We start from the raw sequence: 19,535 nt of genomic DNA on the forward strand, positions 1-19,535 counted from the left end.
CCCCATAGGACGCACCCACATTTCCCCTTCATTTTTGGAGGGGAAAAAGTGTGTCCTATAGGGCGAAAAATACGGTATATAAGCAAGCACATTATGCAGCTAAGCCCCGCATTGCTGTGCGCTGTTTTCTTTCCCTACTTCCGCAGGATCCAAAGGTCATGGCTCCAGCGTGTTTAACAAGACCCTAAACACTTTTTGATTCATTGTTTTTGTTTAATTTTAACTCCCCCCCCCCCAAAAAAAAAAATCATGAGCAAGGGCATTTCATGAGCTAGACCACATAGAAGGCGGAAGGCACACAGTGGCAGGGAGTAGTGCCAATGTACTTCAACAGAGCAGGAAGGTCACCTTTAATTCAGGGACCCCTTATGCAGAAAGGCCCTGCAAGGAGTCCAGGCGGCAGGTATCTTCTGAGCATTGTACCATGAGAGGCGGTGGTTTGTGGGTGTGATCACACACTCTTCTCTTGCCCAGGTCACGGACCGTGCTGTGGCAGAGCTCCAGAGTCTGCTTGCGGTGTTGGACGGCCACTTGAAGCTGCGGACATACCTGGTGGGCGAAGCCATGACATTGGCCGATGTGACAGTTGCGTCTTCTCTGCTGCTGCCGTATAAATATGTGAGTCTCCCTGCAGTATCCCTCCCATCCTCTGCTCCAATGGGGCATCGGTAGCTTATTTTTGCAGCAGTTTCTACTACTCTGCTTTTGTTGGGGCAGGGAGTCAGTGGCTCTGCACTCTGTTGGTGCTGACCTTTAAAGCCCTAAATTGCCTCGGTCCTGTATACCTGAAGGAGCGTCTCCACCCCCATCGTTCAGCCCGGACACTGAGATCCAGCGCCAAGGGCCTTCTGGCGGTTCCCTCACTGCGAGAAGCCAAGTTACAGGGAAGCAGGCAGAGGGCCTTCTCGGTAGTGGCGCCCGCCCTGTGGAACGTCCTCTCTTCAGATGGGAAGGAAATAAGTAGCTATCTTAACTTTAAAAGATATCTGAAGGTAGCCCTGTTTAGGGAAGTTTTTTAATATTTATTGCTGTATTGTTTTTAACACTGGGAGCAGCCTAGAGTGGCTGGGTATAAATAATAAATTATTATTATTATTATTATTATTATTATTATTACTATTATTACTATTATTATTACTACTACTACTATTATTATTATTATTATCATCTGCAGATGTTCTGCCTTAACGCTGTTGTAGGGTTCCTGTCCTTCTTCTCACCCATATTCATAATGGTATATCTCGCGCTCGTGTTCCTCTCCTCATCTCCAAATGATTCCTCTAGGTTCTCAACCAATCTCTCCGCGCTTCATACACCAACGTCACCCGGTGGTTCCTGACCTGCGTCAACCAGCCAGAATTCCAGTTTATCTTGGGTCCAATGAAGCTGTGTGAGCAAACGACTGTTGTGGGGACCCTGAAATCAGATCTCAGAGGTAAGGTGCTGCTACCATTGTCCTCGTTCCCAGATCCTCGTGAATTTGCTGAGGGCAAAGAAAACTCAAGGGAGAACAGAGCTACAGTCTGTATTGCTTGGAAGAACAGGTTGTTGTTGTTGTTGTGACAATTTAATGTTGAACTGGGTAGGCTTTTGGTCTGACCTAGCAAGGCTTTTCTGTTCTTGTCGCCCTCAATCTGAATAGGTGGGCCGCAGAGTCAGGGATCCACTGCTGATTTAGTAATAGTTATCATAATCAGCAGGGCTTTTTTAAAAAAGGGAAAGTAAGGTGTTGGTACTTACCATGAAAGGAACGTGGGTGGCGCTGTGGGTTAAACCACAGAGCCTAGGACTTGCCGATCAGAAGGTCGGCGATTTGAATCCCAGTGACGGGGTGAGCTCCTGTTGCTCGGTCCCTGCTCCTGCCAACCTGGCAGTTTGAAAGCCCGTCAAAGTGCAAGTAGATAAATAGGTACTGCTCCAGTGGGAAGGTAAACGGCGTTTCCGTGCGCTGCTCTGGTTTGCCAGAAGCGGCTTAGACATGCTGGCCACATGACCCGGAAGCTGTACGCCGGCTCCGTTGGCCAATAAAGCGAGATGAGCGCCGCAAACCCAGAGTCGGCCACGACTGGACCTAAAGTTGTTACAGTAATTGCCACACTTTTAATATGGGGAGATTCTGGTACTTTGTATCCTTTAGTACCCCCAGAAAAAAGCACTGATGGTGGTGATGATGATGAAATAATAATATATTTCTTATTCCCTGCTTATTTGACTGGATTTCTCCAGCCACTCTACGCGGCTTCCAACAGAAATACAAAACATCAAACAGGGCTGCCTTCAGGTGTCTTCTAAAAGTCAGATGGTTGTTTATTTCCTTGACATCTGATGGGAGGGCATTCCACAGGGCAGACGCCACCACTGAGAAGGCCCTCTGCCTGCTTCCCTGTAACCTCGCTTCTTGCAGTGAGGGAACCACCAGAAGGCCCTCAGAGGAGAACCTCAGTGTCTGGGCTGAACAATGGGGGTGTACAGTATAGGAGTTTAATGGTTAGCACCAACACTTTGAATTGTGGTCGGAAACGTGTTGTTCATATGGGCACAGACTTTTTGGCAGCGGCAGGGAGATGTGGGTCTAGTGCAGGGGTGGTGAACCTGCAGCCCTCCCAACTATTGATCTGGGCTACAGTTCCCATCATCCTTGACCATTGGCCATGCTGGCTGCAGCTAATGGGAACTGGGATCCAACAGCTTCTGGAGCGTTGCAGATTCCTCACCCCATTCTGGAGAGCAGATGACAATTAAGCAAATTTTATTAACAAGGCCGCTGCACGTTGGTTTATTTCCTTTTCTCTTAAGAACCTAAGGCAGAGTTTTCGGAGTCCAAGGAGCTCACAGAGCCGCCCAAAAGCGCATCCCAGCTAAAGAAAGAAGCCAAAAAGAAAGAAAAACTGGAGAAGTTTCAGCAGAAGAAGGAAAAAAGCCAGCAGCAGCAACAGCAGCAACAACAGGGGGAGGTAAGAAAAGCAAAACAAAATTAATAAAAATAAAAATAAAAAAATCCTTCTGGTAGCACCTTAGAGACCAACTAAGTTAGTTATTGGTATGAGCTTTCATGTGCATGCACAGAGTGAGGGAAGATTTAAGTATTCCAGAAAAGAAGAAAATAGGATCCTTGTGTGTGAGAGAGATATTTTTCAGTGCTATCTATTCCAAAAAAAGAGCTCCCTGCATGTGGAATACTAGTGTGTTGGGGATTGAGGGATTCTGGTCTCTCCAAGATTTGAGCAGATTTGGGAGATGCTTGGGGAAAGGAAAGGGAAGAGAAGTTCCATGACACTTGTGCATGCAGTGTTTTGGATAGTTGCCACCCAATGTTTGTTTAATTATTTTATTATTGACCAGGTTTTCTTACCTACCCCGTCACTGTAAGGTCCCAGGGCAGGTTGAATCAATATAAAACATCATTTCAAACAATTTTCAGTCAGAAGAATAGAGTGGGTTCTTAAAACACACCTCAAGTTGGTGTGTATGTGTGTATATATGTGTGTGTATCACTAATAATAAGAAATAAAATTTATTTTAAACCTCGCCTTTTTCCAATAATAAATAAAACCGGGAAAAGGTGAGGTTTAAAAAAAATTGCACGCCGAACTTGCCTGAATTCAGGAAAATAGCGAAGAGCTTGGGGCAGGGGGTGATAATTGTGTTTGGGGCCTGCCCCCATCCTGATTCTTTGCAGAAGAAGCCAAAAGTTGAGAAGAAAGAAAAGAAGGATCTAGGGGTCATAACCTACAACATCCCAACTCCCCCAGGAGAGAAAAAAGGTAATGTAAGTGGGGTGGGGGTGGGAGGGAGATGGGCAGGGCTGGGGTTCTCTGCCCCACACTGCGCTCAGGCGTCCGACATGCCAACTGTGAAGCCCGTTAACCCAAGGGGGGGGGGGTCATAATGTAGCCGAAGAAGCAGCACCCAAACACAGCAGGGAGGTATTAGGAGGCCTCAAAGTCTCTTTTCTCCTTCCAGATGTGGAGAGCCCGATGCCTGACTCCTACAGCCCCCAGTACGTTGAAGCCGCCTGGTACCAGTGGTGGGAGAGCCAGGGCTTTTTCAAGCCAGAGTATGGGGTGAGTTTGAGCCTGGGGCGACTGCGGGGCAGGATTCTCTCACCCCCCCCCCCCCCAGGAAGGTAACATGGCCAGCCCAAGAGTTTTTCGCGCCTGAAGCCAACAACAAAATGGCCGACGTGCACACCCCACAGCCAAGGAAGAAGGGGCGAGTGAAGATTACACCATGGGTTAACAGGGGTGGATAACGATCTACGTTGGGATCCGCCGCCCCTGCGGACCTTGCTGCCTGAGGCGGTCGTTTCGCCTTGCCTCATGGTTGGGCCAGCTCTGTGGCTGATTCCCGGAGGGCCGCCTGCCTCACGAAAATTGCTCTCCTTTCCAGCGTCGCAGCGTCTCCGAGCCAAACCCCAAAGGCCTCTTCATGATGTGTATCCCTCCGCCCAATGTCACCGGATCCCTCCATCTTGGCCACGCCCTCACCAATGCCATCCAGGACTCTCTGACCCGATGGTGAGGTTTCCTTCAGTTGCCTTGACTACAGCCTTCTGGCCTTACGCTAGGGCCCTTCCTTGACGTCTCTGTCAACCTGGACCCTCTGTGCCCCACCCCTTAACTGGCATTCTTTGGCCTTGCCAGCGTGGTGTAGTGGTTAAGAGCTGTAGCCTCGTAATCTGGGGAACCGGGTTCGCTTCCCCGCTCCTCCACACACAGCTGCTGGGTGACCTTGGGCCAGTCACACTTCTTTGAAGTCTCTCAGCCCCACTCACCTCACAGAGTGTTTGTTGTGGGGGAGGAAGGGAAAGGAGAATGTTAGCCGCTTTGAGACTCCTTCGGGTAGTGATAAAGCAGGATATCAAATCCAAACTCCTCCTCCTTGCCCCAGTTTTGCCCTGCCTGAGAGCTGATTCAGCTAGCCCCGACTCCCAAGTGGCATGGGGCTTTGTATAGGTCATTAACACATACGTCCGCAGAATGGGCTACAGTGCGCAGAATTCAGATTCCCGAGAATCGCTGCGCTTTCGATTGGAACAAAATAAGTTCAAGTTCCTAACCCTCATAGTCTCAAATATACACTTGAAAGGATGTTCAGAGCTCTGCGGCCTCTGTAGTGCCTTTCTCTCCCCATGGCTAACCCAAACAGAGGTTATGTAAAGGTATGCAAAATGGTGAATAGGCTAAACATACTAACATAATTTGTACAGAGGGACGCGGATGGCACTGTGGGTTAAACCACAGAGCCTAGGACTTGCTGATCAGAAGGTTGGTGGTTCTAATCCCCATTATGGAGTGAGCTCCTGTTGCTCCTGCCAACCTAGCAGTTCGAAAGGACATCAAAGTGCAAGTAGATAAATAGGTACCGCTCCAGCGGGAAGGTAAACGGCGTTTCCTTTCACTGCTCTGGTTTACCAGAAGCAGCTTAGTCATGCTGGCCACATGACCCGGAAGCTGTATGCCGGCTCCCTTGGCCAATAAAGCAAGATGAGCGCCGCAACCCAGAGTCGGCCACGACTGGACCTAATGGTCAGGGGTCCCTTTACCTTTACCTAATTTGTACAGGTTGAAGAATTGGGCTGTTCCCAGTATGGAGGCTTGCATTTTAAATGAAAAGTAGCCTCAGGAGGCTACTCTTTATACCAGAGGATTCCTAGGAGAGGGAATTGTCCTCGAATTCTACTCAATATTGATCCAGAGCAGAGCCTCAACGTATAGTTAGCAGAATAAAAACTTAAACATGTTGCAGGATTCCCCAGAAATAGACCAGAGGCAATTATATTTCATCCAGCAGAGCTTTACTGAAGGAAAATGAGCACAATGGTCACAAATCCAATACATTCAGGATTGGCACTGTCCATAAGAAATCCAGTTGCAGCAGACTTAACTTATTACAGTAACCTATAATAGGTCTAAACCTTAACACTGAGCATACTATGTACAGAACACCACACTGGAAGGAAAAGAGTTAGAGAGAGAAAGTGAAACCCAGGCTCCTTCTGGCCTTACTATTATAGTCAGCATGAGCTTGACAGAAAAGATAACAACCAGTTTAAGCCAGCTGTACTCAGCTTCTCTGAAGGAAATAACCCAAACATCATGGACCTTCTGCTTGTTTCTTTCACACAGAGAAGCTTCCAGAACCCTCATGAATTAATTAGAATAGGAAAGATCTCTACACATCAGATCAATGCTTTCTGTACTAAGAAATGCAAACTGACAGGAATGTGGCTTAGACCTTTCCCCACTCAAAATTCCCCTTTCCCTGTCCATTTGCCTCTGTGGTATTCTGGAGAAAGAACCACACTTTCTAAGCACAAGCATGCCACCCTTTGAACCCCGGGGGGGGGACCCCAGGGTTCCCCAAACAGGAGCATGGCCTTCAAGGACGACGTCATAAGTTTGGCATGGCAAAACTTGGCCCTCCAGATGTTTTGGGACTACAATTCCCATCATCCCTGACCACTGGTCCTGTTAGCTAGGGATGATGGGAGTTGTAGTCCCAAAACATCTGGAGGGCCGAGTTTGGCTATGCCTGTCATGGGAAGATAGCCAACAAAACGTGTCCAGGTGTTGCTGGACTCCAACTCCCATCAGCCCTAGTTGTCAGGGATGATGGGATTTGTAGTCTGGCAGCACCTAGAGAACGCTGCATTGGTTGTTCCTGAACGACGTCGCCTGAGGAACAGTTGCTCACGTCCCCTGTGTCTTCCAGGCACCGGATGAAGGGGAAGACCACTCTGTGGAACCCCGGCTGCGACCACGCCGGCATCGCCACGCAAGTGGTGGTGGAGAAGAAGCTGTGGAAGGAGCAACGGAAGACGCGGCACGACCTCGGGCGAGAGCTGTTCGTCGAGGCCGTCTGGAAATGGAAGACTGAGTGAGTTGTCTCAAGGCTGGCCCCCTTTTCCTGAGCACCTTGAACCTCGTCCCTGTGCCGTGTCACGTCTTCTAGAGACACAATGTGCTCAGGGTGCTTTTTCCTTCTGGCTCTTTTCTTGCAGAAAAGGCGATCGGATCTACCACCAGCTGAAGAAACTGGGTGCCTCAATGGACTGGGACAGAGCTTGCTTTACAATGGACCCGGTAATAATAATAATAATAATAATAATAATAATAATAATAATAAATTTATTATTCATACCCTGCCCATTGAAAGCATGTCAAAGTGCAAGTAGATAAATAGGGAAGGTAAACGGCGTTTTCGTGCGCTGCTCTGGTTTTGCCAGAAGCGGCTTAGTCATGCTGGCCACATGACCAGGAAAAACTGTCTGCAGACGAACTTCGGCTCCCTTGGCCAGTAAAGCGAGATGAGCGCCGCAACCCCAGAGTCGTCCGCGACTGGACTTAACTGTCAGGGGTCCTTTACCTTTTAACCCCACCCATCTGGCTGGGTTTCCCCAGCCACTCTGGGCGGCTCCCAACAGAATATTAAAAGCACAAGAAAACACCCAACATTAAAAACTTCCCTAAATAGATGTCTTCTAAAAGTCAGATAGTTGTTTATTTCCTTGACATCTGGTGGGAGGGTGTTCCACAGGGCGGGTGCTACTACCGAGAAGGCACTCTGCCTGGTTCCCTGTAACCTCACTTCTCGCAGCGAGGGAACCGCCAGAAGGCCCTCGGAGCTGGACCTCAGTGTCTGGTCTGAATGATGGGGGTGGAGACGCTCCTTCAGGTATACTGGGCCTGACGGATAAGATCAACCTGGTGGGACGCCTCTATTAACCATCGCTGACCTGTTCAGGAAATGACTGGTCATGCCAGTAGTCTTCTAGGACAGCAGTGACAGACTTTAGACTTAGGGGAGCCACCTAGTGTTGTGTCCCCCTCCCCCAATGTTGTTTTTTAACTAAACCCCAAGATCCACCAACTGGATTTTGCAGTTGTATTTTGGAGTCGAACAGACTGTGGTTTGGTTTGCGTCCTGCAAGAGGTGGAAGCGGCTGAACTGAACTTCTCCCTTGCTTTGACCACAGAAACTCTCCAACAGCGTCCAGGAGGCTTTTATCCGGCTGCACGAGGAAGGCGTCATCTACCGCAGCACACGCCTCGTGAACTGGTCGTGCGCCCTCAACTCGGCCATCTCCGACATAGAGGTGACAGGGTCGGGAGAGGCTGGGCAAATGGGATGCTGTCGCCCCAACTTCGGTTTGCCCTAGTTGGTCAGCAACCCCACTTGCTTGCCTTCCTACTTTCAAGCGGGCCATGTGTGGCCCTGAATGTCAGCTCCCTCCTCCTCAGCCTTAGCGTGGCCAGAGTCACACCATACATTTAAAGACCACTTTAGACAGCCATGACTTTGCCGCAGAGGATTCTGGGAGCTGCAGTCTGTTACGGGTGCCGAGGATTATTAGGAGACCCTCGTTTCCCCTCACGAGGGCTTCAGTGGCCTAACAATCGATCCTTTCTCACAGGGAATTCTGAGAATTGCAGCTGTGTGAGGGGGAACCACTCCCAGAATTCTTTGGGGGAAGCCGTGCCTGTTTAAAGCAGTATCACATCACTTTGAACGTACAGTGTGAAGGTGGCCTTTGTTGAAATCATCAGGGAAGGAAGAGGAGGACAAAATGAGAGTCATTGGCTCCGGCACCCCCTACTGTTTGCCCCCTTACCGTCTCCCCACCAGCCCCCTCTGGGTGGGAGAGAACGCAGGATGGGCATAGGGCCAGCTATTGCCCCTGTGTTAGGCCCAGTGAGAAGAGGGTGACACATCTTGGGCACCTTCCTCTTGCCAGGTGGACAAGAAGGAACTTACGGGCCGGACACTCTTACCTGTCCCTGGCTACGAGAACAAGGTTGAGTTCGGGGTGCTGGTCTTCTTCGCGTACAAGATCGAAGGTTCCGGTGAGTCAGGAGACCTGGTGGGCAGTTGGGTTGGGATCAGGATCTGACACCCTTTCTTTTTTCTCTGACTCTTGGCTCGCTCCGTTGTGGGACCAGCGTTTCTCAGAGAGGAGCACTGACCCACTGTTTTCCTTCCAGTGTGGTGTAGTGGTTCAGAGCGGTAGACTCGTAATCTGGCGAACCGGGTTCGCTTCCCCGCTTCTCCACATGCAGCTGCTGGCTGACCTTGGGCCAGTCACACTTCTCTGAAGTCTCTCAGCCCCACTCACCTCACAGAGTGTTTGTTGTGGGGGAGGAAGGGAAAGGAGAATGTTAGCCGCTTTGAGACTCCTTCGGGTAGTGATAAAGCGGGATATCAAATCCATACTCCTCCTCCTCCTCCTCCTCTTCTTCTTCTTCTTCCTTCCTCACTTCCTCCCTAGATGAAGAAGTGGTGGTGGCCACGACCCGTATTGAGACGATGCTGGGGGACACTGCCGTGGCTGTCCACCCCAAGGATCCCCGGTACAAAGTAAGTAACCCTGAGGGCCACTAGCAGAGAGCGACTGAAATCAAAACAGAGTCTGGAGAGCAATAGGAACGAATAAGACTTTACAAAGGGTACAAGGACGAGGAGAAATAAACAGGGGGGCTTATCTTTCTTGTTGGGGAAGAAACCCCATCAGAACAACTTTTCCCTCCCAACTCCACCAATTGTCAAATCTCAGTAAGTTTTCCTGGCTGACATATAACTCCTTAATAAATAACCAATAAACACATGAGACGTAACCGGCTGTGCTCTTAGATAAATACGATATACTATTCATAGTATCAAATTGTAAATTTCGACAGAAGTAACTCATAAAGTTCAACAAACAAAGCAGAAGACCCAGTGGATCAGATCATACTATAGTCAGTTCATGCATAAGGTCCACCCGTGTAATGGTATCCATTCCACCTGTCTGTTCATAAAGTCCAAACCATCCACATGAAAGGTTGTTACAGTTCCACAAAATCCTTTCGCAAAGTCTAAGACAAGGATTTCCGGAATATAGGCCTTGTTTCGCCGTCCTGGGCTTCGTCAGTAGTTAAAGCTCATATATTCTATTACAGGACAGTGGATCCTATGGCATAGTAGTAGCTGTTGAAATTTACAATTTGATACTATGAATAGTATATCTTATTTATCTAAGAACACAGCCGGTTACGCCTCATGTGTTTATTGAGTATGCTTTACGTGACCATAGGTTTGTTTGTTGTTGCTTTGACATATAACTCCTAGCATCTGCTTCTATCCAGCCCAATACTGTAATAGGATGATTGATTTCTGGCTGAAAGATCCCTGCTGCTGCACTTCCTAGTGAAAGACAAATGAACACCTATATTGTTCTAGGTTAGATTTATTGGAAAGGGTTGTTGCAAGCATAGGGTTAGTACCAGAGTGTCTCCGAAAAATTTTACACATCATTTGGGAAGACAGGCGAACTAATATCAGTATACTGGAAGAAGCAAAGATCATCAGTTGCAAAGCAATGATTCTTCAACATCAACTTTGTTGGACTGGTCATGTTGTGTGGATGCCTGATGATCGTCTTCCAAAGCAACTACTCTATTCCGAACTCAAAAATGGAAAGCGTAATGCTGGTGGTCAACAAAAGAGGTTTAAAGACTGTCTCCTGGCAAATCTGAAAAAATGTAGTATAAACACTGACAACTGGGAAACACTGGCCTGCGAGCGCTCCAGTTGGAGAACAGCCTTTACCAAAGGTGTCATGGGCTTTGAAGACACTCAAACTCAGGACGCAAGGGAGAAATGTGCTAAGAGGAAGGCACGCTTGGCAAATCCACACCATGATCAACTCCCACCCGGAAATCAATGTCCCCACTGTGGAAGGACATGTGGATCCAGAATTGGCCTCCACAGTCACTTATGGACTCATTGTTAAAACTGTGTTTTTATGGAAGACAATCTTACTCTACTACGAGTGATTGCCAAAGAAAGAAGAAGTACCAGAGTTAAGGTGTTTTTTCTCAATTGTGCCTGGGGTCTGCTCTGTATTTTCAGATATGGTTAGTATGCCCAGACTGATGAGGGAGCATTTCCTGTATTTGCCCAAGCTGCTTAAAAGCTCCCTCCACTTTTTCTTTTTGGAATAAATGAAGGACAAGTAATCCCGTTTCACTCAGTGGAATATGGCACCTTAGTTAGCGGCGAAAGTTGTAACAGGATGAGAGGGCAGTTCAAACACAGCTGGTGTGGACAACCTTTGACCCTCCAAGTGTTGCTCCAGCTCCCATCAGCCCCGTCAAACATGACACTATTGGCCAGGGATGATGGGAGTTGTAGTTCAGGAACATCTGGAGGGCCACAGGCTCCCCCGCACTTGAAAATATAGGATATTTTGCCATAGGAAGAGTGTTACAGGAATGGAGAGCTGAGTTGGTTGGGCTGCAAATACATGGAATGGATCTTCTCTTAAGGACTGGATGTGGGCAGTAGATTCTACTTCAGATTACCTTTTTGGAGTATTCTTTATTCGGGTGATCTGGGAATACTTTAGCTAAACTTTTCTTCTCTCTCTCCATTTGTCTCCCAGCACCTGCACGGCCGGAGAGTCCTCCATCCCTTCACTGCTAAGTGCTTGCCTATAGTTTGCGATGACTTTGTAGACATGGAGTTTGGAACTGGTATGTCTGTTTTTTTTATATATATATACAGTGGTACCTCGTCTAGTGTCCGCCTCGTTGAGCGCCTGTTCCGTCAAATGTCTGCGGCAAACCCGGAAGTACCAAAATGGGTTACTTCTGGGTTTGCTGCTCGTGCATGCGCAGAAGTGCAAACCACTCCGCGCCATTGCGCAGATGCGGTGCTTTGTCCAGAGTCCTTTTTGGCCAGTGACCAGGGCTCCGGAATGCATATATACTACTGTATATATTTATATTTATTAAATTTTCTGTTCTACAATTTAGAATATTCATTTAAACAACCTTAAAATATCAGTGATTTCCCTTCTTCTCTTTCCATGGTTCATTTTGCATAATGTAAATCACTGCATATTTTATATAAACTAAACCATTCAGTATTCCATTATTACATCCATCAAAACTAATTTACACTGTTGAATTCATCTTAATGCTGCCAACGTTTTCAAGTGTACACAATCCCCCCCCCCCATATTCAATAAACAGTTCCCAATCTTCTCTAAACGTATGTTCTTCTTGTTCTCTTATTCTATATGTTAGGTCTGCAAGCTGTGCATATTCCATCAGTTTAAGTTGTCATTCTTCTTTAGTTGGGCCGCAGTAGTGGCATACATAAATAAACTTTTTTTGACACCTTGGAATTTCCATCTGAATTATCCCCAACAAAAAGGACTCTGGTTGTTGTTGTTGTTTGGAAAAGTGTTTTTAAACATTCTTTTTCCAACTTGTTATAAATTATTTCCCAAAAGAACTGGTATGTCTAGGTGGAGACGCTCCTTCAGGTATACTGGGCCACGGCCATTTAGGGCTTTAAAAATCAGCACCAACACTTTGAATTGTGCTCGGAAATGTACTGGGAGCCAATGTAAATTTTAATTTAAACTTTCCCCCCTCCAAGTTTAGTTTTGTGTTTCTGACAGCAAGCTTGGTTTTTCAGCTGAGTGAAGGTCTTCTGTGAAAGCTCAGGCAAGTTCTCCTGAGCTCAGTGAGCCTTACTCGCAGGCACAGCAGCCTTGGTTCACAGACATTTGTAACCTTTGCGCTGCTGTGGGACTCCCTCTTGAAAGACTTGTTGGTTGTGTATTAGTTTACACGCACATGCACTATCTGCACTTTCAGATTGTCCTCCTTTGGCTGGTGACTTGGCGTTTAGGGGCATGCTGTTTATGTATTTACAGTGGTACCTCAGGTTAAGTACTTAATTCGTTCTGGAGGTCCGTTCTTAACCTGCAACTGTTCTTAACCTGAAGCACCACTTTAGCTAATGGGGCCTCCCGCTGCCGCCGCGCCGCCGGAGCACAATTTCTGTTCTCATCCTGAAGCAAAATTCTTAACCTGAAGCACTATTTCTGGGTTAGCGGAGTCTGTAACCTGAAGCGTATGTAACCTGAGGTACCACTGTAATAGGATTTATACACTGCCTGATCATGTTTTTTTTAAAAAAATAAAGTCCTCAAAGCTATTGGAGTAGGTAGAGCTGTTCCTGATGAACTTCAGCACCTCAGGGTCTGCAGCTACAACACTGGGTGTAACTCGAAGAGCCTTCTGGTTGAAGGCTGGGAAAAGCACCTGCCCAACTGCATGCCTTCAGCCGCACTTATGGGGTGGGCAGTTGGGAATAATAATAATAATAATTTAATAATTTATTATTTGTACCCCGCCCATCTGGCTGAGTTTCCCCAGCCACTCTGGGCGGCTTCCATAAAAACCAAAAATACACTAAAATATCACAGATTAAAAACTTCCCTGAACAGGGCTGCCTTAAGATGGGGAAGCAACCTGAACAGCCACCAGTCAGATCCAACGGCAGGATGGATGCCGTCCTCTTCTAATTTCTCCTCCTCCTCTTCCTGCGTCTCTCAGGTGCTGTGAAAATCACCCCGGCCCATGACCCAAACGACTACGAGGTGGGCTTGCGCCACGGCCTCGACTTCATCACCATCATCGACGAGACCGGCTGCCTCGTCAACGTGCCCCCCACCTTCCAGGTATGGATGGGAGGAGCGGGTTGTACGGTGGATCTCTGTTGGAGATTCAGTGCCAGTTTCTGGGAACTACAAGTGGGTCTGGGTAGAGGTGTAGCTAGCCGCTTGGGTGCCTGGTGTGGCGTGTGTGTCCTGCAGCCAGGGGCAGACGCAAACCCCACGCTGCTCGAAAAAGCAGTGCGGAGCTTGCAGGCAGTCTGCCCACCGCCTCTGCCCACCCCAGGAGAGACACGTGGCTCAGGCAGGCTGCAGGCCCCATGGTGTGGCACACAGTGCCCCCCACCTCACCTAGCTTCCAGTGGCGTAGGAATAATGATAATAATAATAAATTTTTATTTATACCCTGCCCTTCCCAGTTCAGGAAACCGGGCTCAGGGCGGCTAACAACAAATTTAAAACACTTAATTGATGCTACAAAAAAACCAGCATAAAATACAGTATAAAACGTGAATAACAATAAATTCAGAATTCAAAAATCAATTTAGGGGGGAAATCCATCCAATAAACATTAGATGATCACTCGGGCTAGCTGGCTAAATTAGTCCTATTTGGGCCGGCGAGGAGACCAGGGGAGAATTAGCTGTGGGATCCCAGGGCGGGTAATCTTCATAGAAAGGGGAGGGGGAGAGAAGGAAGGAAGGGGAACAAAAGATCAGGCCAGGTTCACACTGAAAGCCAGGCGGAATAGCTCTGTCTTACAGGCCCTGCGGAAGGAAGTTAAATCCTGCAGGGTCTCATGGGATAGAGCATTCCACCAGGTCGGAGCCATCACTGAGAAGGCCCTGGCGGAGGATAATCTAATTTCTTTAGGGCCCGGGAAGGGGGGTGCAGTGGGTGTGGGAGTTATTTTTTTCAAAAAAAGATGTTGTGAGCCCATTTTTTAAAGAAACACACACACACACATTTTTGCCATTTTGTCACCCCCCCCCCGAGTGAGCTGTTGCCCTCAGGTCCTGCTTGAGGGTCTCCCAGAGGTTGGCCGCTGTGAGAGTAGGATGCTGGGCTCAGTGGGGCTTCGGCCTGGTCCACCAGGCGGTTCTTAATGTTGTGATTGGACAAAGCAGCCTCTGGTTTCATATCTGGGAAGGATAAGGCTGTGGGTAGTTGCTGTCGCTAGTATTGGAGATAGTAGTAGGCCTCTCTGTGGAGTCGCAAGCGGGGAGGGTGACTATGGCATTCAACCCCTTCTTGAGGGCTTGAGGTTAGAATCTGGTTGGCCACTCTGAAAACAAGATGCTGGACCAGATGGGTCCTTGGCCTAATCCAGCAGGCCTCTTCTTAGATGTTTATAATCTGTTTATGCCTGGTCCTGGTTTGTAATGGGTTGAAGGATGGGTTTGGCATCCGCTAGGAGCGTGAGGATCCCATCTCAGTGATTTGAGCCTAGGTCACTGACATGGACCTTCCAGTCCTCTCATTTTTTCTGTGGGATTTGACATCTTTCCACAGGGCCTGCAAGATGGAGCTGTTCCGCCTGGCCTTCGGCTTAGACTCACTCTGACCCCTTATATTGGATTTGGTATATTAATTTTCCAATAGCTTTTTTGCTGGTCCATGTAGGACCAGCATGGATAGCTGGCTCGGGGGAATATCTGATGTTTCCTCCCTTTATGGAGTTGATTTATGGGCTACTACTAAAATGAGTCTGCATTTAAGCTGTATTGAGCCGTATTAACTGTTTGTTTGTTTGTTTGTTTGTTGTTGTTTTCTATTACATTTTATTGTAATTTATGTTTGGTGTTAGTCACCCTGAGCCCGGCCCGGGGAGGGCGGGGTGTAAATATTATTATTATTATTATTATTATTATTATTATTATTACTACTACTACTACTACTACTACTACTACTACTATTACTATTCTGATGTTCAGTGCTTGTTGCTTAACCCCAGACACTATAACTAAAGGTAAGCAGCATGCTTTGGGGAACCTCAAGGTTTTCAGAAGTACCAAAATACGTTTAGGCAAAACAGTAGCAGCCCTAAGGTAGGGGATCCCCTTCTCCTACAAAACCCAACAACAGCCAAGAGAGGACTGAGCTTGCTCAGTAGCTCTAGTGTGGTGGCTGACTGTTGTGAGAAGAAGAAAGGGAGGAAAACTGGAGGGGCACGTGTGGAAAAAGGAGCCAAGTTTCTGGAATTCCCGAGAAACAGTGTTCCACGCTGCAACATTTTGTTGTAGATCCTGCTGCCAGTTTACCTTCTCCTTAACCCGTTTCCAGGGCATGAAGCGGTTTGATGCTCGTCGTGCTGTGTTCCAACTTTTGAAGGACGCAGGGCTCGTGAGGGATGTGAAGGACAATCCCATGGTGGTACCGATCTGCAGGTGAGAAGAGGATGATGGCGGAGAGGAATAATTTTGATCTGGGTGGTGGGACCTGCTGGTTTTTGGCAGGCAGCCCTGTTCTCTGAAGCAACTTCTTCGTGGATACTTAGGTTGCACCTAACATAATGGGTACCGTCTGTCAGAAAAGGGTGTTGATGTTATGGGAGACGTGTGTTCTGAGGTGCACAAAATCAAAAAAAGAGAGAGGTGGAAGGGACTTTGGAGGCCCTCCAGCCCTGATGCCTTGCTCAGTGCGGGATCTGCGGTGCCAGATGTAACTGACGGGTGGATGTTCAGCCTCTTATGAACTGCCTCCAGGAAAGGATGCAGCCCGTTCCAGTTGTATCACTGCTACAAATGTAGAGTCAAACCATAGTCTATCCAGTTTCAGATGTAACGGCAAACCACGGTTTGCTCGAACCAGGTTGTGAGTGAGCCAATGGGCCCATAACCTAAGGAGCTCAGAGGAGTGTGCACGCTCAAAGCAGCGACTCTGGTGGCCAAACCGTGGTTACGTATGAACCGTGAGAGATGGTTACTGGCCCATGGCTAAGCTATTTAGTTTACGGTGAGATCCTAACCATGTCTGCTCAGAAGTAGTTGGGGGTGCTTACCTCAAAGGATGCGATACCTTGGGGGCGAAAGGATTCTGAGGGGAGGAGGGTTTTGAAACTGGGTAGATGGAAGGGCATTCTGTATGCAGAAAAGGTGGAAAATACCTTGCCTGGTGTGGAGAATCTTAGAGTTCGAAAGAACCGCAAGGCTTCATCTAGTCCGACCCCCTGCAATGCAGGAAACTTTTGTCCGATGTGGGAATTGAACCCACAACCCTGAGATTAAAAGTCTCATGCTTTTACTGACGGAGCTATCCCAGAAATAGGAAGAGCAATGAATCATTCTAGTAGGAGCCTTTATTAACATCCGGAGGAGATCCTTCTGCCATCCATTGGCGCTGGCTGCACTCGCTTGCTGGAGCTAATCCTGTTTCCCACTCCCCCCCCCTCTGGATGCCTGCAGCCGTTCCAAAGACGTGGTGGAGCCGCTCCTGAAACCCCAGTGGTACGTGCGTTGCGACACGATGGCCCGCGGAGCAGCCGAAGCAGTGCGCCGGGGCGACCTGCGCATCGTGCCGGACTTCCACCTCAAGACCTGGTTCAACTGGATGGACAATATCAGGTGAGGGTTGCTGTGGGATTGCCCAGTTCCTGTGGCGCTGTAGGGGGAGGGCGCCGAATGGGTGGGTGGGTGGGGTGGGGGGCATAAAAGGCAGGCAAAGGGGACAGTAAGAGCCACACGTCCTTTTGTTCCGGTGAGATTTCTGTGTGCCTGCTGGTCCTTTGGTTTTTGTGTGCTGTGCGCATGCATCCAGATTCACCAGACGATTTAGTGTTCTGTGCTGAGGGCTTTTATGACTCTTTTCTTTCTCTCTCTCTCTCCACCTCTAGGGACTGGTGCATTTCTCGGCAGTTGTGGTGGGGCCACCGTATCCCGGCATATTTTGTGACCGTTAACGACCCCTCCGTGCCACCAGGAGAGGTAAGACCCTGAGGGCAGATGGTGGGCCAGATAGCCGAGGAAACGAAACACGGAAAATGTTTGGGATGTATAAGCGGCCATCTCCATGGTCCTCTATGAGCAGGTAGCCAGGGTGGGATTAGAGGGCTTGGAGGAATGCCTGGAAAAGAAGTATTTCCCTGTTATTAAATTCAGATTTCCAAAGAGAAGCTGAAAGCTAAGGGGCAACGCTGCTGTTTATTTGAAGCACCCCCCCCCCCCAAACATTCTTTAGCCGAATAAAGGCTTCCAGAATGGTTTGCAATAGATCAATAATAACAACAGAGCCCTTGCCCTTCTGGTTTATAGTGCGAAAGAAACAACACAAAAGGGAGAGGAAGAAAAGGAGCCATGTTGGGCGCTATTGTTACAGAATGCACAATAACAACCTTGTTTCCTTCAAAACAAGGAATAAGCTTATGGGAAAAGCTTATGGGAAGCATGCACCAAAATGCCTGGGAAAGTCTCGCAAAATGAATATGGTAGTTTACCCTGGAATAAAATGAGACTGTACATGCATGATCCCTCTCTCTCTTCTGGGAATGAGCATGGGCGGAAGATAGTGAGGGGTGTGTGAGGGGCGTATGTGGCCCTCGGAAGGTTGCCTGGAAAGGAAAGTGGACCCTGAGCTGGAAGATCCCCCCCCCCCCCCGCTTTATAGCTTGTATTTATTGTCCCATGTTTTTAATCAGGTTGGGGAAACTGTTTTAAATAATCTGTCCTCTTCTGCCCAGGATACGGATGGTAGATACTGGATAAGCGGCAGAACCGAGCAGGAGGTCAAAGAAAAAGCAGCCAAAGTCTTCAAGGTGCCTGCGGAAAAAATCTCCCTCCGGCAAGGTACAGCAGGGGGAGGGATAAGGTGGGTTGGTGGGAGATTTGCAAGGAGGTTGTGAAGCAGCGGGAGCCGTCATCTTATCCTGGCTGCCGTCCTCATCCTAAAGAGGGACTCCCATCTTGCACCACGAAAGCGTGGTGGTGGGGTTGCCATACGTCCAGATTTTCCTGGACATGCTCTGGATTTCTAGGGTGAAATCACCACCTGGGCGAATTTTATAAATTTTGAAAAACATCCGGGTTCTTCTTCTTCTTCTTTTTGCTTGCCCTGAGGGAGCAGGCGAGCAGTTTGGCCGGCTGAGCGGGTCCCGCTTCTGCCCCTTTCCGAGTTAAAAGCTGCACCAGGCCTCCCTCCTCTTCCTCTTCCCCTCAGTGGTCTCCGGGTCCCGGCCTGGCCGCAGGCCCTGGCGTCACTGTGGAGCCACTCGCCAGAGGAGGCCCCCAAGGAGACAGGCATGGTGGAGGCCTGAGGCAGAAGGGCAGAAGTTGAGGCGGAAAATGGCATCCCCCAGGCAAGAAGCCTAACCCGCCCCCGCTCCTCAATATCATTGCTGCCTGCCGCCACAGGAAAGTCCTCTTGCGGCTGCCAGGGGTATGGACTCGCTCAAGGGACCTGTCAGCGCTGTGCAGTTCGAGTCCCCTCTGACGCAGCTTGAGCAGCTGTTGGGGGCCACAGCTGCTGCTGGGGAAGGGCCAGCCAGGACCAGAGAGGATTGTTTGGGGGTACACCATGGCTGTTAAAGCATGCTTTAAATGTATAGTGTGTGGGTGCCATACTCAAAGCACAATTTTGATGTTTATTTGCCCCTTGAACAGGGTGAAAAGTTACTTATTCTTGGATTAAATGAAAGCTAAACTTGCTTGTTAAGGGACGCGGGTGGCGCTGTGGGTTAAACCACAGAGCCTAGGACTTGCTGATCAGAAGGTCGGCGGTTCGAATCCCTGCGACGGGGTGAGCTCCCGTTGCTCGGTCCCTGCTCCTGCCAACCTAGCAGTTCGAAAGCACGTCAAAGTGCAACTAGATAAATAGGTACCGCTCCAGGGGGAAGGTAAACGGCGTTTCCATGCGCTGCTCTGGTTCGCCAGAAGCAGCTTAGTCATGCTGGCCACATGACCCGGAAGCTGTACGCCGGCTCCCTCGGCCAATAAAACGAGATGAGCGCCGCAACCCCAGAGTTGGCCACGACTGGACCTAATGGTCAGAGGTCCCTTTACCTTTACCTTTAAACTTGCTCAAATATAAAGAACAAAGGTCCTGATCTCTCTCTCTCTTAATAGATGACTCTATATATTTCTCTTGTCTCCTT

The 19,535-nt window shown here is 48.6% G+C and overlaps 1 protein-coding gene across 2 annotated transcripts in view; it reads left to right on the forward strand.

Moving 5' to 3' along the window:
* The window catches only part of VARS1 (valyl-tRNA synthetase 1), a 35,969-nt gene that overhangs the window by 4,172 nt on the left and 12,262 nt on the right, over nucleotides 1-19,535 (forward strand). The window contains exons 3-19 of one of the 2 annotated variants that reach the window (XM_079958272.1): nucleotides 475-618; nucleotides 1,285-1,435; nucleotides 2,797-2,954; nucleotides 3,680-3,764; nucleotides 3,964-4,064; nucleotides 4,390-4,517; nucleotides 6,715-6,879; nucleotides 7,004-7,085; nucleotides 7,979-8,098; nucleotides 8,738-8,846; nucleotides 9,269-9,357; nucleotides 11,423-11,513; nucleotides 13,392-13,516; nucleotides 15,734-15,837; nucleotides 16,855-17,013; nucleotides 17,283-17,373; nucleotides 18,126-18,231. In XM_079958272.1, coding sequence (XP_079814398.1) covers nucleotides 475-618; nucleotides 1,285-1,435; nucleotides 2,797-2,954; nucleotides 3,680-3,764; nucleotides 3,964-4,064; nucleotides 4,390-4,517; nucleotides 6,715-6,879; nucleotides 7,004-7,085; nucleotides 7,979-8,098; nucleotides 8,738-8,846; nucleotides 9,269-9,357; nucleotides 11,423-11,513; nucleotides 13,392-13,516; nucleotides 15,734-15,837; nucleotides 16,855-17,013; nucleotides 17,283-17,373; nucleotides 18,126-18,231 — 2,008 coding nt within the window. The remainder of the gene's footprint in view (nucleotides 1-474; nucleotides 619-1,284; nucleotides 1,436-2,796; nucleotides 2,955-3,679; nucleotides 3,765-3,963; nucleotides 4,065-4,389; nucleotides 4,518-6,714; nucleotides 6,880-7,003; nucleotides 7,086-7,978; nucleotides 8,099-8,737; nucleotides 8,847-9,268; nucleotides 9,358-11,422; nucleotides 11,514-13,391; nucleotides 13,517-15,733; nucleotides 15,838-16,854; nucleotides 17,014-17,282; nucleotides 17,374-18,125; nucleotides 18,232-19,535) is intronic. The other variant, XM_079958273.1, reaches the window with a different exon arrangement.

The sequence above is a fragment of the Podarcis cretensis genome (assembly GCF_951804945.1).
Source record: "Podarcis cretensis genome assembly, chromosome: 2".
Lineage (NCBI taxonomy): Eukaryota > Metazoa > Chordata > Lepidosauria > Squamata > Lacertidae > Podarcis > Podarcis cretensis.